This window comes from Benincasa hispida, chromosome 12, assembly GCF_009727055.1.
Source record: "Benincasa hispida cultivar B227 chromosome 12, ASM972705v1, whole genome shotgun sequence".
In the NCBI taxonomy this organism is placed as follows: domain Eukaryota; kingdom Viridiplantae; phylum Streptophyta; class Magnoliopsida; order Cucurbitales; family Cucurbitaceae; genus Benincasa; species Benincasa hispida.
Genome location: NC_052360.1, coordinates 25,436,840 through 25,456,582, shown reverse-complemented (window position 1 = coordinate 25,456,582; position 19,743 = coordinate 25,436,840). Strand labels below are relative to the sequence as shown.

At 34.8% G+C, this 19,743-nt stretch overlaps 1 protein-coding gene across 3 annotated transcripts; it reads left to right on the top strand.

Annotated features, from left to right (window-relative positions):
* Positions 1-869: 869 nt before the first annotated feature.
* Positions 870-16,257, top strand: LOC120067225 (chaperone protein dnaJ 15-like). 3 transcript variants are annotated; one of them, XM_039018741.1, is made up of 13 exons: positions 870-1,184; positions 1,271-1,475; positions 2,009-2,132; positions 2,310-2,392; positions 2,470-2,581; positions 2,675-2,779; positions 2,927-2,977; positions 4,083-4,172; positions 4,300-4,408; positions 4,496-4,644; positions 4,722-4,775; positions 15,631-15,878; positions 16,007-16,257. In XM_039018741.1, the coding sequence occupies exons 2-12, from the start codon at positions 1,345-1,347 to the stop codon at positions 15,859-15,861; spliced, it is 1,239 nt and encodes a 412-aa protein (XP_038874669.1). In that variant the 5' UTR covers positions 870-1,184; positions 1,271-1,344; the 3' UTR covers positions 15,862-15,878; positions 16,007-16,257. The 3 variants fall into 3 exon arrangements, with proteins under 3 accessions (XP_038874669.1, XP_038874670.1, XP_038874668.1); XM_039018742.1 differs by having other exon boundaries at positions 870-1,074; positions 15,631-16,257; XM_039018740.1 differs by having other exon boundaries at positions 871-1,184; positions 15,631-16,257.
* The last annotated feature ends 3,486 nt before the right edge of the window (positions 16,258-19,743 follow it).

Sequence of the window (19,743 nt, the reverse complement as noted above, 5' to 3'; positions counted from 1 at the left end):
CCCATTTTTTATATTAGAAGAAAGTAGTAGTTACAAAACTATTGGAACTCTAAAACTCTTCCAATTCTATTAATTAGAGGCAAAATAATTTGTAAGTTGGAAAGACTCTTTACATTTCAATATTTCTTGTAAGTTTTTCAACGTCTTAGGCATCATTTGGTAACTACTTCGTTTTTTATTTTTTGTTTTTAAAAGTTAAACATATAGATACTATTTTCATCTTCAAATTATTCATTTGTTATATACTTTTTACCAATGATTTAAAAAATCAAGCAAAAATTTCAAAATTAAAAAAAGTAGCTTTAAAAAATTTGTTTTTGTTTTTAGAATCTTGCCAAGAGTTCAACCATTATACTTAACAAGAATGCAACTCATCATAAGAAATAGAGATAAAATAGATTTAATTTTCAAAAACAAAAAACAAAAAATTAATGTCTCGTTTGGTAACTATTTGATTTTTGGTCTTTGTTTTTGAAAATCAAGCATACTTCATCCACATTTTTTACAATTCTTTACATATTTCTTAAGTAAAATGGTTGAATTCTTAGCCATATACAAAAAAACAAAAACAACTTTTTGAAAACAATTTTTTTAGTTCTAAACAAATTTAGCTTGGTTTTTAAACCATTGGTGAAATGTAGAGAACAAAGAAAAAAATTTGAAGATAGAAATTGTGTTCATCAACTCAATTTAAAAAAATAAAAAATAAAATAGTTACCAAATCAGACAAAAATGATCACTAACCTTCACTTTTTAATATATTATAGATCATAGTTTATAAATATAGAATTATCGATTATAGAGAATACAAGATGTTTACGGTTTGGTTCGGTTCCTTCGCTCGGTTACGAGGAAATGGGGCTTTTTTTTTGGTGTCGTTTTTTGTATTTTGCTGTCAGAAATGGAAAACTAGGAAGTAGAACAGACAAAGAAAAATGAAGGAAAAAGGGGGAAACAATTAGAAATAGACAATTTCCCACAAATAATTTCTTGCAAAAAGTTCTCCAGATTATTTACAAATCTTCAGAAACCCTAGATGTTTTTTTGCTTTCCCATTGTTCTGAATCATTTTGCGTAAGAAGCCCCCTTGTTTGTGGATTGGATCCTAGGCTCCTAGCTGACGGATAATTACTTGCTTTGGTTAATTTCCCGAAAATTGAGCTCAATCCAAATTTGGCTTCTAGGTTGATGCTTTCTATGGTTTTGGCATAATTTGTTCTATTTCGAGCTTTTCTACTTGAAATTCCTCACCGGTTTCCGATTCTTGCAGCGATTTGAGAAGATACAGAGCTTTTCCCCGTCCAAAAGCACCGGCAGTGGGACAGTTGAGCGGGAAAAGAGAGAATGAAGACGGGTTCGAAGTCGGAAGGACCTTCGACTCCAGCGCTTCGACGGGACCCGTACGAGGTTTTAAGCGTATCCAGGGATTCCACTGATCAGGAAATCAAGTCTGCTTATAGGAAGCTTGCTCTCAAGTAATTCTCTTGCTCTACGCTCCGTATTACTGAAACTTGATCTGTTTTAGACTTTTAGTTGATATTAAATCATAATTCTTGCTCACCGTCAATGACGAATAGGAATATGCCGTGTGCTAGTGCACGATTTGATATGTAAGAAGATTATTAATCTAAGCTGGTTAAATTTGAAAGAATAGACAGTGTTTTAAGGATGTTACTTGATGGTAGTATCTGAAATATTGCTAGGAAGATGCAAACTCTCTTCTTCTTCTTCTTCTTCTTCCTTCCAGCATGTTTGGAATTTTAGTAGTGATTGATATTCAGTCCTATTACAGTTTAGCTAGACTATCGATGCCTTAACACTAATTTATGAATCGCTGTGGGTGGTTACAGCATGAGATTTCAGCTAGGCTCTTGGTGCCTTAAATTTAGTTACACATTTCTATTGCCTCCGTTCCAATTTTAAATTTTAGTTACAAAAGGAATAAGATTGTTTCAATCTTTTGAACCATCTCTCTGTAAAGTGATCCTTACCCCAATCAATTTGGCAGATATCACCCAGACAAGAATGGCAGTAACCCTGAAGCTTCAGAACTTTTTAAGGAGGTTGCATATTCTTATAGCATTCTATCTGATCCAGAGAAGAGAAGGCAATATGACAGTGCTGGCTTTGAGGTGCTTGTTTTCTTGGCATCATCAACTTATTATGATGTTTTGTAGTATTAGGTTTATATTAAAGAAGCTTCATTAATTCCAAGTTCAAGATTTATTTACTGTTGAGGGTCTTTATGTGGCTGTACACATTTTTTCCATTCCATACACAGTATCTTATTTTGTAATCAATGCGTTCAGGCCCTTGATGCTAGTGGCATGGATATGGAAATAGACTTATCCAATCTTGGAACTGTCAATACCATGTTTGCAGCTTTGTTCAGGTGACACATTTATTAACTTATTTACTGATTTAGTCATCTAGGTTTTCTTGATCACTTTTGTTATTTATTTTCTTTAGCAAGCTGGGTGTTCCTATTAAGACTACAATTTCTGCTAATGTTCTTGAAGAAGCTTTGAATGGAACTGTTACGGTCAGGCCTCTTCCTATTGGAACATCAGTTAGTGGCAAGGTGCATCACATGTAGCTTACATCAAGACTTACAAAAGCAGCAACAATTCTAGTACTTCTTCTGATATCTTATTATATTTGCATTTTATTATAGGTGGATAAGCAATGCGCTCACTTTTTTGGGGTGACAATTAACGAGGAGCAAGCTCAGGCAGGAATTGTCATAAGGGTTACTTCAACTGCACAAAGTAAATTCAAGGTGTAGTTTTGCCAGTAATTTTCAACCAAATGGGGCTCTTCCGATATGTATTTTTTTGCGTGATTCTTGGCATTGTTCCTCTAGTGCATCCACTTTGTTTAGCTATTTCATGTTTCTGATTTCTGTGGTTATCTTTTTTCATTCCAGTTGCTCTTTTTTGAACAAGATGTCAATGGCGGTTATAGTTTGGCCTTACAGGTATTACCTTTCAAAGTGTATCTGTAAGTTTCCTTATTTTTCAATTGATGTAGATGAAATGAAGCTGTGGGTATCTCCCTTGTTGGATGGCAATCATATTAAAATCTAGTTTAGGTGCTATCATCAAGCATTTTAGCTCTAGCATTTTCTTGCAAACTATTTATTGGAAGAAGCTCATAAACAAAAACGAAGATTGCAATCAATTTTTTTGAGGGGTTGAGAGGCCTTGGGAGGGGAGGATGTGTGGTCTTTGTCAGGTTTCAATTTCATGTTTCTTTTTGGACTATAATGTTTAAGGTTTTCTTTGTTGGGGGTTTACTTTTTGCCCCTCTTATATATATATATATATATATATATTATTTTTTTCTCATTTAATTTGTTCTCAATTTTCATTAAAAAATCTAAGCTTACAATTTATTTTTTCCAACTTCCATTTTTTTTTTAAAAAGGAAACAAGTCTCTTTTTTCCAACTTTCATTTTATGGAAGCTGTATGTCATAATTATGGTTCTGGAGCACCACAGTAGTGACTGGAGCAATGTTGGGTGAAGTTCTTGAGGAATCAAGTTGTCCTTGAACCCTAAGGAATTTATTGTATTTAAATTTGATCCATAATTGGAATGAGGTTATTTCATCAAGTTAGCCAGTCAAATTTAGAAGAAAGGATGATCATTCCTATGTCTTTAGTATCAATTCCCCAATGTGCTTTTGTATGGTTATTTCTAAAGCCAGATAGATGGAATTGCTTCTTTTCAACAAAAAAAAAAAAAAAAAAAAAGGCTGGATATAGATTTTTTTTTTTGTTTTTTTGTTTTTTTGTTTTCTGAGTTTTCCATTGGAACTTTTCCAAAAAAATTCCCTCCGTTCAGTTTTCTGTACATAATTTTATTTATTACTACTGTCTAATTTTATGCACCTGAGGACATACTTTGAACTGTGTTTTATAGTAGGTTTACCGTGAGAAGTTAGATGAAAGCTTACCATATCAGTTACTTGGATCCTGACTTGTAAAATTGTTGTGAGCCATTTAGTCTTAAAAATTTACGATTCAACTTCTTATTGTATTGACTTTGGTTCTGTGATTTTTCCATTGCTTTTCCATACAGGAAGACAGTGAGAAGTCTGGGAAAGTAACGTCTGCTGGGTTGTACTTTTTGCATTTTCAAGTGTACAGGATGGATTCCACTGTCAATGCGGTATTGCAAGTTCAAACTATGTGTAGTTTACTAATATTTCCTACACTTTTGACCAGAAAGGTTATCGTTTCATATTCTTTTGTCACAATCAGACTTGATTGTTGAATGAATTCTTGTGTTGTTGCAGTTGGCGATGGCTAAGGATCCTGAGGCTGCTTTCTTCAAGAGGTTGGAAGGTCTTCAGCCTTGTGAGGTCTCAGAGCTAAAGGCTGGCACCCATATTTTCGCTGTTTATGGTGTTAACTTAGATTTCATAATTCATCTTTCAATTTTGGTTCTGTTTGGTGTTATCTGCCTTTTTGACATCTTTCGTGTTTATTCAGGAGATAACTTTTTTAAGACTGCTGCATATACTATTGAGGCACTATGTACAAAAAATTATGAAGAGACAACAGAAAAGCTGAAAGATATTGAGGCTCAAATTTTGAGAAAAAGAAATGAGCTACGGCAATTTGAGACAGAATACCGGAAGGTGTTGAAATTTCCTTCCCTCTCTACCTGTTAATTTTGTGATTTGCGTATTAATTGCTTTGTTATGATTTTCTGTAGGCATTAGCACGCTTCCAAGAAGTGACCAACAGATACAATGAGGAAAAGCAGTCTGTAAGTTTTCATCGGTCATTCTTGTAATTTAGATCATGTTTTTCATTTTTGGTTTTTTAATATCTAGGCCAAACAATAAAGATGCCTTGTATGTCCATGATATCGACACTTCTGTAGCTAAAATGGAAGTGGCAATTTATTGCAGTCGTACATCCTCAGTTTAAACCTAACTTTTCATTGATAAAATGAAAAGATACTATTGCTCTAATTACAAGGATACAATGCGAAGAGTCATAAAACTTAAAAAGTGCAATCCCTAGAGAACAATGCATTGCGATGAAGAATAGACAAGACAGAAAAAATAAAATTCCTCCAATTAAACAAGATATTTGGAGAGAAGAATTCACATAAATCTTAGAACAAGAACCCCAATAAAGAACGATGAATCTTGTAGCTTCATAACGATCAAGCCAATGGAAACACCAAAAACCCGATGCAGATGGAAAATTGACAGAAGCTTCAAGCAGAAGCGTAACGGGCGGATGGAAGGAGAGATAATCTTTTGGGAGACTTCCATAGGCCTCGTAAACTTCTTTTTCCATAAAACCAGCAGCTGTCAAATGAAAAAAGAGGGGATAAATGAAAAATTTTCCAAACGACACCTGCTACCAGCACCTTGAAACAGGGAGAACCCCCAACCCATGGCATAGTTTCTCCAACCCAAAGAAATGCAACCGAACCCGAAGACTCAAACCACTCTTACCAATCGATGTCATAAGAAAAGATCTGTTCCATGTAAGCTTTGAATGACTTTACTCCATAAAGAATCTGGGTCATGAAATAATCTCCAACCACAAAAAACAAGAAGAGCCAGAATCCTATTCTTTAAGCCACCCTAACCTAGACCACCATCTTTAAGTGAATAAACCACAATACCTCTTGTGGTCCATTAGATAAATTTCAAAATTTCCTATCCTCCAACAAAATTGTATTGATTGGTGATGAATGGCCCTACCGAGTTTCAATCCACAAGCTTCAATTAGGGAGGAGAACTTAGAAGTAATTTGATGAGATTTAATTAAGGAAAACTTACATGAAGGCAACTGGGGTGACTTTTTGAACGATGGAGTTTGAAAGAGATCTGCAACCTCTTTCCCAAAACAAACATCTTCCTGTTTTGAGGCCGAATGTTAAACCAAAATTTATGGTTCTTCACTGCTAATACTTACTGAAGATTCATCATCAGAGGCTTCCTCAATCGGCTGGAGACTCAAAATTGATGAAACTTCTTTAATTGGATTGAATTTGAATTTGGAAGTGAAATCACTGTTCTTGTGACAGATGGTACGAGCAAGATATTTTGCCTCTAATATCAGGGTGTTTTCTAATTAATGCTGGTACTTGGGCAATAATGCATCATTCTTCATTCACATCTAATTAAAAACAATACCCATTGATATTAATGAGGCCTCACGATCACTATAATTTTTTTTTAAAAAAGAAGGTATGTTGGTAGGCCTTTCAATTTTACGTTGAGGAGTTTTTAAAGCATGGGAATTTGACCTTTCCATTTCCTCCAACAAATTTTTAAATTTATTTTCCACTGAATTAAATGCTGACTCAAGAACGACATCGAAATTGGTAGAATTCAAAAGAGATATTATTGTTTTTTTTGGTTATTTAGACACATTCTTAGGTTTGATTTCTTTTTTATCTTCTCACATAAATAATGGGTGAATACCTACTTTTGAGAGGAGAAATGGTTGGATATGACGTGATATGGACATGATGACACATTATTTTTGAAAAATCTAGGATGGGACACAATAAGGGGACGTTTATTCAAATATGCATTTTTTTTTTGGAAGACATTTTTATACATGAAGGAAATTCAAAGTACATAAAATTATGTATTTATATATACTTAACAAGTGTACGTTATGTGTCTAACAAATGTGGACTTTGTATAATTAGTATGTGTGGCGCATTTGTGCTAATGGGTGTCCAATATGTGTACAACAAGTGTTGGAGCGTCCAATTGTTTGACACATATCAAACATGAATACTTTATGTCGTTGCCCAAACCAAAGTGTTCCTGCTTCTTAGATGGGAGCACATCTTTTCTTTCTCTTGGACTTTGCCGTCTTTTGTTCCATAGGAAGACGATAGATATTGTGGCTGTTTATTGGGGAGTTCTGTATCGGTCCAAGTGAAAAGTATTCAACATGTCTCTAACGAGTGTTGAAATTGTATTCAATTTGTTAGACATTGGAGAAGGGGTTTTCACATTTGAAGCCTCGAATACTATAAGGTGTTTTTCTTGTAGCTCATTCTTTCAGAGTTTGTTTAACCATACTTCTTCTAGTGAGGAAGGTGAAAATTTCAAAAGAGATGGAAGTCTTTTATCTAGCAGGCAATTCATGGACGAGTGAACACGTTAAATTGACTTAAGAGGAAGTTCTTCTCTTTGATCGGGCCATTTTTTAGCATTCTTTGTTGCATTTTTTTCTTGACACAATTGGTTTTTAGGTGGCCAAACACAGAGTTCATGGAGATGATTGAAGAGTTCCTCCTCCATTTGCCCTTTGAGGATTTTGTGGCAATATGGGGTGTGTGCTATATTGTTGGGCTTGTGGGAGGAAGGAGCCATAGAATTTTTAAAGGAGTGGAGAGGATCCTCGGGATATTTGGTTCCTTGATAGGTTCCATGTTTCTCTTTGGGGTTGTGATAAAGTCTTTTTTGTAATTATTTGTTAGGTTTGTTGTTACTTAATTGTAGTCCCTTTCTTTTGTAGGACTTCTTTTTGTAGATTTTTTGGATGCTTTTTTATTCTTTCAAAAATTTTCCCCAATGAAGGTTTCATTAAAAAAGAAAAAGAATCTATCCTTTCTTATTGGGGAATCATTTAGTAGATTTGATCATTACTCACTTTGAGAGCCCTCCTTTGGAGTTATGTTGTTTGTTGGCTGAAAGGGAAATGGCAAATGTTCTGGCTTTGGTATCACTGAGAGAGTTTCCGTATCAATGAGGATGTTTGCCGTTGGAGTCCTTTTCCATCCAAAGGCTTTTCTTGCAGCTCCTCCTTTTGGCATTTGGTTTGGTCCTTCCTCTTGAGTGGTTCTATTTTTTTCATCTGTGTGGAAGGTGGAGATTTCCAAGAAAAGATTAAGTTCTTTGTGTGGCAGTTTATGCAAATTGATTTATTGTGTCCTTTGTAGGGGTGGTTGAGGATTGCTCATATCCTTTATAGTTGCGATCATGTAGATGCTATTTAGAGTTGTTTCTTTGAAGCATTCAACTCTCTTTGCTAGTTCTGAGAGTTGTAGAGAGACGATTGAGGAACTCCTTCTCCATTCGCTTTTTTATGAGATGGGCTATTTTTGTGGGGTCTTGGGACTTTAGGGGTTTGGAGAAATCTTCTAGTGACGTGAGGTTCCTTGTTACATTCTATGTTTCTCTTCAAGCTTTGGTGAGGAGGCCTTTCTGTAATTACCCTTTAGTTATTTTTTTTATTGGATTGGAGCCTTTTTTTGTAGTTTGGCTCTCTTTTGCGAACTTTATTTTTTTATAAGCATGCATTTTGTGATTTCCTTCTCCATGAAAGTTTGATTTTACATTAAACAAAAATATAGTGGTTTGGGGGGATCTACTTGTTTAGAAGAAACGCAATACTTTAATCAGCTCCACATATTGGTTTGGGATTTAGGGATCCAGCTGGAAGATGTCTTTTGAAGTCAAATAGAGGAAACAGAAAAGCATAATTAGTTGGCTCAAAGTGGGAGATAAAAGTACAAGTTTCTTCAGCATGGGTTTGCCTTAGAGTAAGGCCTCTGGGCTTTTGATATGTTCACATCGGAGTTCTTGAACAATTTGTGGAACATTATTATAACCAAACCTTATGACGATGTTCCATGAATTTTTTAGGAGGGATTGTTAAAATACGAGTGTGTGAAAATTGAAATATATATCACCTTCAATCCTAAAAGAGTTGATGTCACGAAGGTGCTAGATTTCTAGCCTGTAATCCTTTTAAATTTTTTTAATGGAAACAAGTCTTTTCATGAATGAGCGAAAAGAAGCCTAAGGATCAGGAGATAGCCTATAATCCTATTGACGGGTCCTTATTAAGTTCTTCCAAGAACCGCTTGTGGCTAGACTTAACGCCATCCATACCCAAACAATTTCTGAATATCAGACAACTTTTGTGGGGAGATGCCAAATCATTGGTTTATTTCTTGTGGTTAATGAAGTGGTGAAAGATTGGAGGACAAAGAAAGGGTTTGTTTTAAAACTTGATGAAAAGGCTTACAGCTTTGTTGATTGGCATTTCCTACATACTAGGGAACTTTGGTGTGAGGTCTGTGAGGTGGGGATCTTGGATTGGATGTTGCCTTCAATCTGCCAATTTCCCTGTGATATTAAATGGAAAGCCAAATATTTTCCAGGAGAGGCAGTCGAAGGAATACTTTAACTCCCTCTGAGGACACAATCTCTTAAGTTAGTGGGAAGCTTAATAATACTGGAAGCTCTGACGTCACATAAGATTGCAGGCTATACTGCCTTTCTCCTTTATGTCCAAGGCCATTATTGAGGTTATGTGCTTTATTCGAAATGCTTCAAATTTGTTTCTTCTGCAAGTATTAATCTCTTAGGAGGAAATAGAAGTGCCTGGTGCATTTTCCCATTAAATATTTAGGTCGTTCTTTAACTACCTTCTGATAGAAAAAGTATAGCTGGGGATCTTGTACTCTTTTTAAGGGGTAGACTGATGTTGCAGCTAGTTGTTAATATCCTTCCAACCTATTTGTTATTTGCTATTCAATGTTTCCTTAAAGATAGCCACATGCGTTTGCTAATCTTCTATTATTGTTTTCGGAACGACCTTATCTTCATGAAGGGTTTCCCCTTGTGAAATCAGAAATGTTGTAAAATGATCGAGTTGGATTTTTATGGTTTGACTTTTTGTAGGATTGCCATGGGGTACACCAAGTTTTTTAGGAGGTTTCCTATAGAGTAGGGGTGAGCAAACCTAACCGAAAAACCGAGTCGACCGGAAAGAACTGACTGAACCGACATCGATTGGTCAGTTTTAAGGCCTCTTCAATTGGTGGTTGGTTACCCAGAAAAGTGTTACACCGGCCGACTGACCGACCGCTTATATATATATTTTAAAGAAATCATACAGCCGAACCCATACACTACCCAATGTAAAACCATATGCTGGTTTTTGAAAACCAAAGCGGTTACTATAGGTAGTCATTACCTATGGTAATGACAAATTTTTTTTTACATTTCAATTCTCTTAGTCATTTTCTCCCTATCTCGTCCATCTTCATCCTCTTCATCTTTTTTCTATTTTTTTTCTCTTGCCCAGGATCATTTTTTTTTAAAAAAATTATTTTTTTTCTTGTAAACAAACAAAAGTCTATTTGCTGGAAACCTGGAACCAAGCGAAGTTCATGAACGGGCATCTCCTTCTCAACAGATCTAACAAAATTTTGCCCCACAATCGATTGACCGTTTGTGTAGTCGGTCAGTTGGTTTCGTAGGCACTCCCAAAACTAACAATCGCGAACCAATTAAGATCGATAGATCGGTTGGTTGGCATCGGTTTTAGCACAAAACTGACACTGACATAGATGATCACCCCTGCCAACCGAGTATGGAGCAGAAATTTGAAGTATAATTATCACTAACATTCATGGTAAGGATGGGCATGGCTATCACTCGCCTGAAAAAAGCTTTGGAAAGGGATCCCTTGGAGACATATTTTTGGCTTGCAAAATCTGTGGAAGAGAAATGTCTCTTTCCTTCTAGGCAAACTGAGATGGTTACGGAGTTGACTTTTGGTAATATTTTTAGTTGTGTATTGAAGTTTCTTTACGTTGTTCGAGATTGTTTATTTGGTTCTACTTACCAATCCCAAATCAGCAATGGTTTTCAACTATCGGAATGAATAAATAAGTTCCTAGGCTTGTAATCCCTGCAAAAACTCTGAGGAGGAGGTTAAAGGATGTTAAAGGATGACTTTCTTTTGTGGTTCACTTCAAAAGTGTTATCCTTTTGTTTTGACTGGAGAGGAAATATGAGATGCTGGTAGAGAAGGTATGGCGGCAGGACCTTCATATCCACATTACAGCTTTTTACCAAAATGATTTTGAATGCCCAAAATTCTGATTGCTCTTTTGTAAAGGGAAGTATCCTAGGAAATGACTCAATTTTAGGGCAAATCCTCAAGGTTTTGGGATTTGTGTCTAATTGTTCTCTTAGGTTTGGAAAAGTACTTTTAGTTCATGAGCAAGAAAGTGGTTCTCAATGGTCTTGAGCTAATTTGACATTTAGTTGACTAAGAAACAATAATGTGGCATGATGTGGATAGTTTTTATTAATTTTATATTATTCTAAAACAATAATGTGGCATGATGTGGATAATTTTGATTAATTTTATATTATTCTTTTAAGATTACATGGCCTTTTCAACTTTTTATACTCTCTTCTCTTTTACCCTGTCCTCTTTTCCTTCCCCTTGGCCCTTTTTTCTTCTATTCTTTCCTCTCTCTCCATCAACCCATCAACAAATCCCTCTCTATTATTCTAATGTCCCATGCAGGCTCTTCTACTTTGTCTTCACCTTAATCAAGCCCCACCTAGATTGGTTAAGACGACACAACTGCCCATGCCTAGAGAGCCCAAAACGCTAAGATCACATGTGCCAGTATGACCAAGTCTGCTAGCATCAAGAAGACCAAACCAGTTCTATCCACACTGTCCACTATATCATCCTCAAGCTCTATGTCATCTAATTGGGGCTTGGGTCAACATTGAAGTTGGCATTGTTGCATTTGATGTCACAGACGGTGCCGAAGTCGGCTTTGACGACAGAGTCAGAGATCGGAGTACTAGATTCTATGGGATTTGTCTAGGTGGTGTTATCGGTGTTGGTGGAGGATCATAAAGTGTCGGTGCAAGTTTTGTTGTCGGTGGTTGGAGTGCTTTCTAGTAGAGGTGATAGTCGGTTCCAATGTTTTAAAAAGCCCTCACGGGCGTGTGTCTAGGCTCACCTAGGCTCAAGGTGCAGGTCTTGGCGCCTCGCCTAGAAAAGGCGAGGGCTCACAAAATAAGGTGCACGCCTTTTGTGAAGGCCCAAGGCTTAAAGCCCCGAGTCTAGAGGCAGTAATAATTAAGAGTTTTCCTTCTTTATCAGCTAAAAAAAATCAAATTTACTGAACCTAAATGCAAAATTTCTTGTGTTTAAACATTTTTTTTTTCATACTTCACTTCAATGGGTTTCAAATTTGGTCAAAAAATGGCCTTCTGCTTACATCAACCACGTGTGAAATTACCATTTTGTCCTCAGATCGCACGCAAGATCCTGGCATTCAAACAAATTCTCGTTTCTCACTCTAACTTCTTGCTCTCGCTTCTCCAGCTTCTTGCTCTAGCTTCTCGCTCCTTCTTGTTGTTTAGACACAGCTGCAACTTTTTTCTTCGATTTTTTTCCTTTGTTCATATTCTTCCTCTCGTTTCTTGCTCTTATCTTTTGCTTCTCGCGTTTATCTCTCGCTTCTCGCTCTAGCTTCTTGCTCCTACCTCTTGCATCTCGCTCTAGCTTCTTACTTTTCTTGTTCCTTATTAGACTACTGTAATTTTTTCTTCGATTATTCCTTTGTTCAAATTCTTCCTCTCGCTTCTTCCTTGAGTGTCTCGTTCTCGTTTTTCGCTTCTTGCTCCTTTCACTTGTTCCTCATTAGACACAACTACAATTTTTTTCGAAAAAAATTGTAGAATGAAGAAGGAAGATAAAAAAAATTGAAGAACGAAGAAGAAAAGTGAAGAAGAAGAAGACGATTACGACGAACGCAAAAAATAATGGAAGAAGAAGATGATGACCACGCAAAAAACACAAAAAAAACAAATAAACGGAAGAAGACGACGATAACGAGAGGATTAAAGGCTAAAAAAAACGGAAGTCAAGTGGAAGCTAAAAAAAATAGTTCTAATGTTATTTTATTTGTATTTTTAAATTTGACTAAGAATTCAAGTGCTTGGATAAGAAATGTGAAAATAATGGTAAGAAAGTCGAGAGAAAACATGTTTTAAGTCGTATTATCTCCCATGGAGTGGAAGGAAATATCGTTGAACCCTTTAGGATAGGGATTGGGGAAGTCGATTTATCCCATCTTTAGTTTGCTGATGATACAATCTTGTTATGCTCGGGTAATGAGAATTCTTTTTCGACCCTTAACCCCATGGTGGGGTTTTTTGAACCCATGTCGGGGCTTAATTAATGGAAGCAAATGTCAAATCTTGGGTATTAACTGCCTGCAGGACAAGCTCAATAGGTGGACTAGAGAGGTTGGTTTCGAGGTTGGGACTTTTCCTTCTCGTTATCTTGGTCTCCCTTTGGGAGGAAACCCGAGAGCTTTGTCCTTTTGGGATCCATTACTGAGAAAATCCGGAAAAGGCTTGACTTTTGGAAAGAAGGTTACTTCTCCAAGGCGGGGAGACTCATGTTGATCAGATTTGTGTTGAGTGGCATCCCTATTTATTATCTTTCACTATTTAGGGTCCCTAGCTCAGTTTGCAAAAGTATTGAGAAATACATGAGAGGCTTTCTGTGGGAAGGTGCAGATGAAGGTAAAGGATTTCATCTAGTTAGTTGGGAGGTTGTGGGGTACCTTGTGCATCGATGGGGGTTGGAGATTGGGAATTTAAGACTTTGGAACAAAGCTATGTTGGCCAAGTGGCTGTGGCGTTTTGCCCCCGAGCCCGAATCCTTGTGGCATGGAGTTATTGGTAGTAAATATGGAACTCATCCCTTTGTTTGGATTGCGAAGGGGATTAAAGGCAGACATCGGAACCTTTGGAAAGACATCGTGTTAGAGCTCCCTTCTTTCTCCATTTTGGTTTATTGTATCGTGGGGATGGTCAAGATACTTACTTTTGGAAAAATCAGTGGGTTGAGGATAGTCCTCTTTGTTTAGTGTTTCCTTGTCTTTATCACTTGTTTTCCTTAAAAAATCGTTCGGTCTTTTACTTTCTGGTGTTGTTGGGAAGCGTTGTGTCCTTTTCTTTCGGTTTTCATCGTCACTTATCTGATTAGGAGACAACGGAGGTTACCTTTTTTTTTTTTTTTTTATTGAATGAGGGCTCTTTCAAAGAGGGGAGAAAGGATATTCGTGTCTGGAAACCTAATCCTCTTGAGGGCTTTTCCTGTAAATCTTTCTTTAGGTCGTCGTTGGATCTCTCTCCTATTTGTGAGTTGGTCTTTGATGTGGTTTGGAGGATTAAGAGACCAAAGAAAATTAAGTTCTTCACCTAGTAAGTTTTGCTTGGCTGTGTGAACACCTTGGATAGGATTGCCAAGAAGGGATCACGTTAATAGGTCCTTTCTTCTATATTCCTTTTTGGAAGACAGAGGAAAACCTGGATCACCTTTTTTGGGATTTTCAGTTTAAGAGGTATGTGTGGACTTGCCTTTTGCAGGAGTATGATGTCCAATTAGCTGGCCAAAGAGATATTGGATCAATGTTCGAGGAGTTTATCCTCCATCCGCCTTCCAGAGAGAAGGGCCGTTTGTTGTGGTTTGCAGGGGTGTGTGTTGTGTTGTGGGATGTTTGGGGAGAAAGGAACAGAAGGGTGTTTAGAGGTCTTGAGAAGGACGCAAGTGAGATTTGATCCTTAATGAGGTTTTATGTATCGCTTTAGGCTCCAGGTTCGAACCTTTTTTGTAATTGTTCTTTAGACAACATTATGCTTAGTTGGAAACCCTTTCTTTAGGGGTGGCTTGTGTTTTTGTATGCCCTTGTATTCTTTTTTCTCCATGAAAGTTGATTTTCTTATTTAAAAAAAAAAAAACTAAAAACTTGAAACATAACAGGTATCAAGTGGAGCCTAGACTATAGGTTTTGCTGGGGAGGTAAGGTTCTATGTAAATGTAAGTTCTCTAAGAAAGTCGAGAAATTCCTTTTGGTGGCAGATCTAGCGAATAATAATACTGGCATTAGGAATCAAAAGAAATACTCTAAACCCTTGCTTGTTGCTATGTAAACGTAAAGGGCTTGTAAGCCATATGTTCATGCAGCCAGTTCTGAACCCTAATACTAACACAAAATTTGGTGGAAATTATTCAAACTTTCAGTCTTAGATGGTGCGTTGCATTGGGTTAACAGTGCAATCAGGTTTGGTAATAGGGAAGGACACATCATCGAAATTGAAGATCAAAGAAGAGATAATAATAATAAGAATTTGGAATCCCTTTGCTTGTTTCTAAGATTCCATGTGAATTATTGAGTAATTTGAAGAACAAAAGTTTTTAAAACTATACTTTTAGTTTTCAAAACTGACTTTTGGAAACATAAAAGTAAGGAAAAAAAATCATAGGTGGATTGGAAATAGGTAAAGTAGTGTTTATAAGTTTAATTTTTAAAAATAAAAAATGGGAAATCAAACGGCGCCTATATATAGAGCCTCCAAATTGCAAAAATCACCCCTAAAATGCAATTACACCTTCAAATTTTTAATATAAAAATTGAGTCCTCAAATTCATACAAATGTTAAAATTGGACCCTCAAACTTACGTAAAGGTAGAAATTGTAGCAATTGTAAAGTTTGAGGGTTCAGTTTTATCGTTTGGAGGTCCAATTTCTATAACTGTTGTAACTTTGAGGGTCCGATTTCAACACTTGTAGAAGTTAGAGGGCCCAATTTTTACAATTGAAAGTTTTGAGGGTGTAATTGCAACATCACCATACTCCAGGTGTTTTTGCAATTTGCCCAAGATTTTTTAAGAAGTTTTAAGTTTTATTTAAATTTTTGATATAATATATTTTTTATATTCTCTTTTCTGTAGATTGTATAGATATGGCATTGTTCTCCCTTTCTCTTTGAATTTATGAAGATTTTGAAACTCAGGTGGACGAGCTTCTTAAACAACGGGACAGCATACATGCTTCATTCACTGTCACGAAATCATCAAATCACGTTGGGGCTTGTGCTATGAGTAATGGAAGTAGTAGTAAATCTACTGGCGACGATTCAAAGGTCGAGAATCAAGGAGAAGATGGAACCTCGGATGAAAAAGACAAATCTTTTAAAAAGAGATGGTTCAGTATTCCCCGAGGATCTGACAAAAAGCTCGGTTGAAAGAATCCTCAGCTAAGGTTTATTCTCTTTTCCCAAACAGCAACAAATAGAAACTTCCAGCCATTTTGTCTTGTAGAATTCGAGGGTCAAATTGGTGCATCCATGCTTGTAATACATGGGTCTCTGTTTTGGTGTATGCTTTCAGGGTCTCAACAAAATTTGCCATTCTTTCTCCCATCAGAGTTGAGGTAAGCTATTTGATTAGGCATTACAATATGCTTCTCAAAGACAGTCAAAGTATATTAAATTTGTGTGTAAATAACTCAAATACCTTCATATATTAAATTGGTTTGTGTTGGATACATGATATTTTTTTTGCTTCCTCAAGTTCTTTCTCAGGCCCTATAGTTATTTTTTATTGCAATTGGAAGCATGGCTGAAAAATACTTTCTAGTATGGCAATTGTAGGAAAGAAAGGTATTTTGGTGTTTAACATTAAAGATGCAAGATTCTGATGATTAGGGAGTTTGTAAATGTTACAGTTATATCATATTTCCTTAGTTCATATCTTATGTATATTTTCTTATTGGTCTAAATTTTTATTTTGGTCCTTGGAAAAAAGTAGTTGGTTTGTTTTGTTTTTGCTTTTAGATTATCAATTACATTCTGTGAATTTAGGGATTAAAGTGGAATTAAACTTTGAGGGTAATGAGGTGGTTTGAAAGTTAAAAGATTTAAATAAAACAAACTCATTACGTTTAAAGATCAAAATATGATTATATATGTAATACTATTGATATATTTGAGAGTGATTTTAAAATGGTTGAAACCATTCTTATTATCTTTGGAATCATTTCGGTTCTATTTGATAACTATTTGATTTTTTGTTTTGTTTGTTTTTTTTTTTTTTTTTGAAAATTAAGTCTATATCATCCATATTTCTTATCATGATTTGTATCTTATGATTGAATTCTTAGTTAAATTTTAAAAGCAAATGCAACTTTTTGAAAATTACTTTTTTTAGTTATCAAAATTTGACTTATTTTTTAAATCATTGATGAAAAGTGAATACAAAAAAGGAAGAAATTTGGAATTGGAAATAGTGTCTATAGATATAATTTTTAAAAATATAAATAAAAAACAAAATGGTTACCAAATGTGATCAAATTTGCTTTTTAGTTAATCAAAATCATTGGATATGATATCTCTCTTTCCCCTGAAATTAAATACAAGGAATGAAGGTAAAATACTTATCTGACATGGTAGTAAGAGTAAAAAGCGGGTTTGGTTAGGTTTAGTTAGGGCAGAAAACTGAAAATTGATTAGGGTTAATGATGAATTTCTCAATAGTTGAACTAATAAATTGATTAGAAAATCAAATTAAACAGGTTGAATTGATCAACTAATTTCCTTTTATCATTTGAGAAGCAAAACTCACCATTGAGTATGGCTTAGATCGATTGAACAAGCATGGTTTGGCTGATCTGATTTGATTTTCTTCTTTATAACGAAGCATACTCCAAAAAAGGAGATGAATGAAGGCGGTGATGTGGAATATTATTCGATAAATGAAAAATTGTGATTGAGTGGTAATTGGTAGTTTTTCTTTGAGTAAAACAAATATGTGGTATGAGGATATGAACTTCCGACCTCAAAAGAAGTAGAATATTTCAATTACCACGAACTGCATTTATATTATTGGTTTTTTTTTTTTAATTGAAGAGAATTTTGATATTAATATACTCTTCGGTTAAAAATATTTTTCTTTATAATTAAAAGGAAACTATCTTTCAACTTTCTCAACTAAATCCTCTAGAACATGGAAAGGTTGTGACGATCTTTTTGTTTGGTTTTACTTCATTAAACATTTTATTCCATTTAATTAATCATCTTCATTACATTTTTGTTCCATGAATATCAAATTCCAAAGAAGGGGTGAAGATCTACTTATAAAAGAAGATACAAATGCTTGAACTACCGAGTTATATTTCATTAGAAAGTTGTTTAACCATTTAAAATTTTAAAACTCACTTCTCAATACAAAATTATTCTCTTGTCCTCGAGCAATTTAAGCAAAAAATCGAATTAGATATAAGCAAATTTATAAGGTGCAAAATTAAATATAAAAAATGTCGATCCGTTTGTTTGTTTTCCTTCTTCTAACTTGTGTTGCACTAAATAGACTTGTTAGAATATCTCGTGAGATTTGAAATGATCGACCAATTCAAGAAGAATAAATTTAAAGGCTAAATTATTGAACATCTTCACTCTCTTCAAATTCACATCTTATCATTTTTAGCTTCTTATTAATGATCAAATAATTAAGATAATAGAAATAATTTTTAACTTCCCACAAACTCTTCACATATCCATGAAGGTTAATATAATCATGCAAGACTTAGTATAGGATTTCTCAATTAGCACCCTTCCAATAATGTAGAATAAAATAATTAATTGTCTAAGATCTTGATCATCATCATCATCATCCATGATTTCTAATTAACCTCACCCACCTCCACATAAAATATAAACACAACATAAATGCATTAACAAAGCTTCTGGTGAGATGGTTAGCTGACACAAATACTATATAATATACTTTGCATTTGAAATCAGAATTTGGTCCTAGGTTACCCAAATGATTAAAAAAACATCATATTATATTAGAAAGAGACCGACTTCAATGAAGAATCATTAAAATAATGCCCTTTTGAACTTTGTTTTATTGAAATTTGTTTGTTTTATTTATTACGTCCGAACATGGCTTCTTAAGGTTGATGGATATGGTCCAATGTATTTGTCCATTTGACATGTTCTGTGGCATAAATTTCCCCAAAATTTAAGGCTATTCTTTATCCAAATAGGGTATTGTTTATTTTCAATGTATGACTACTTTTTTTGGGGTATAATTAAAAATTAATTAACATCCCTACGGTTTGTCTATATTGCAACCCATAATCTCCATTCTATTCTGGTTTTTATATTTGCAAATCATACCATTTTTTTTTAGGAAAAGAAACCTCTCACTACTCTTCTAGGAATGAGTAGAGAATTAAATGAGAAATTAAAAGAAAGAAACACAAAAATTGATATAAAAATTCCAAAATAAGCTATAGACCTACTCACATAAAACTACCTGATTTAAAAGTGTTTCTAATTGATGTGAGAAACCAAAGCCATAAATACTACTTTTATAGTGTTTTAAGTTCCTAACCTCTTTGAACCTTTTAAATGTGAGATTATTACTCTTTCAAAATTTTGTAAAAAATCCTATGGATTCAAAGGGAAAAAAAACCATACACGAAAATTACAAACTAGATAAAAATTCTAATGGAAAAATGGGGTGGGGAGAGGGTGTTAAGTAGAATAACTAGATGAGAAAAGGGATCGGTAAGTGCATCAGGATATTTCAATCTCATCCGTAGTACCCTTATCATATCCGAGGTCCAATAAAAGATTCATAGGAGGGTATGATTTTCAAAATAGACAAGCCACAAATCACTTTTTTTTTAACCCGGGAAAGGCAAGAAGGGATGCAATCTATCTAACCTTAGATGATTTGAATAGAAAAAATTTGGGTGCAACCTAGGCGACACTCATTTATTGGACAACTCAAATTGCATTCAATAAAATTTTGGCATGTGACAATTTCTTTTTAAGAAAAGGCTACATGATATACTACACCTAACTATTGTCCAATTCAATATATACCAATTAATATATTTATCAATTGAATTGCCTCAAAAGTCCCATGATTATTTATTTAACTTTTTTAGCATAATAACCCATTTTCTCACCTTTTTTGGATATGCTTTCAAATATAGGAAAATGAACAAAAATATCTAGAAATATAATAAAATTTCATCTGCGGTAGACTCGATAAACTACTATCTGTGTCTATTTATATCATGATATTTTTTCATTATTTATACTCAACAGTTT

Coding starts and splice junctions, on each gene's coding strand:
- LOC120067225 (XM_039018742.1), top strand. CDS start 1,345: ATGAAGACGGGTTCGAAGTCGGAAGGACCTTCGACTCCAGCGCTTCGA. Junction 2,133..2,309: donor ATGACAGTGCTGGCTTTGAG/GTGCTTGTTTTC, acceptor CAATGCGTTCAG/GCCCTTGATGCTAGTGGCAT. Junction 2,780..2,926: donor CTGCACAAAGTAAATTCAAG/GTGTAGTTTTGC, acceptor TTTTCATTCCAG/TTGCTCTTTTTTGAACAAGA.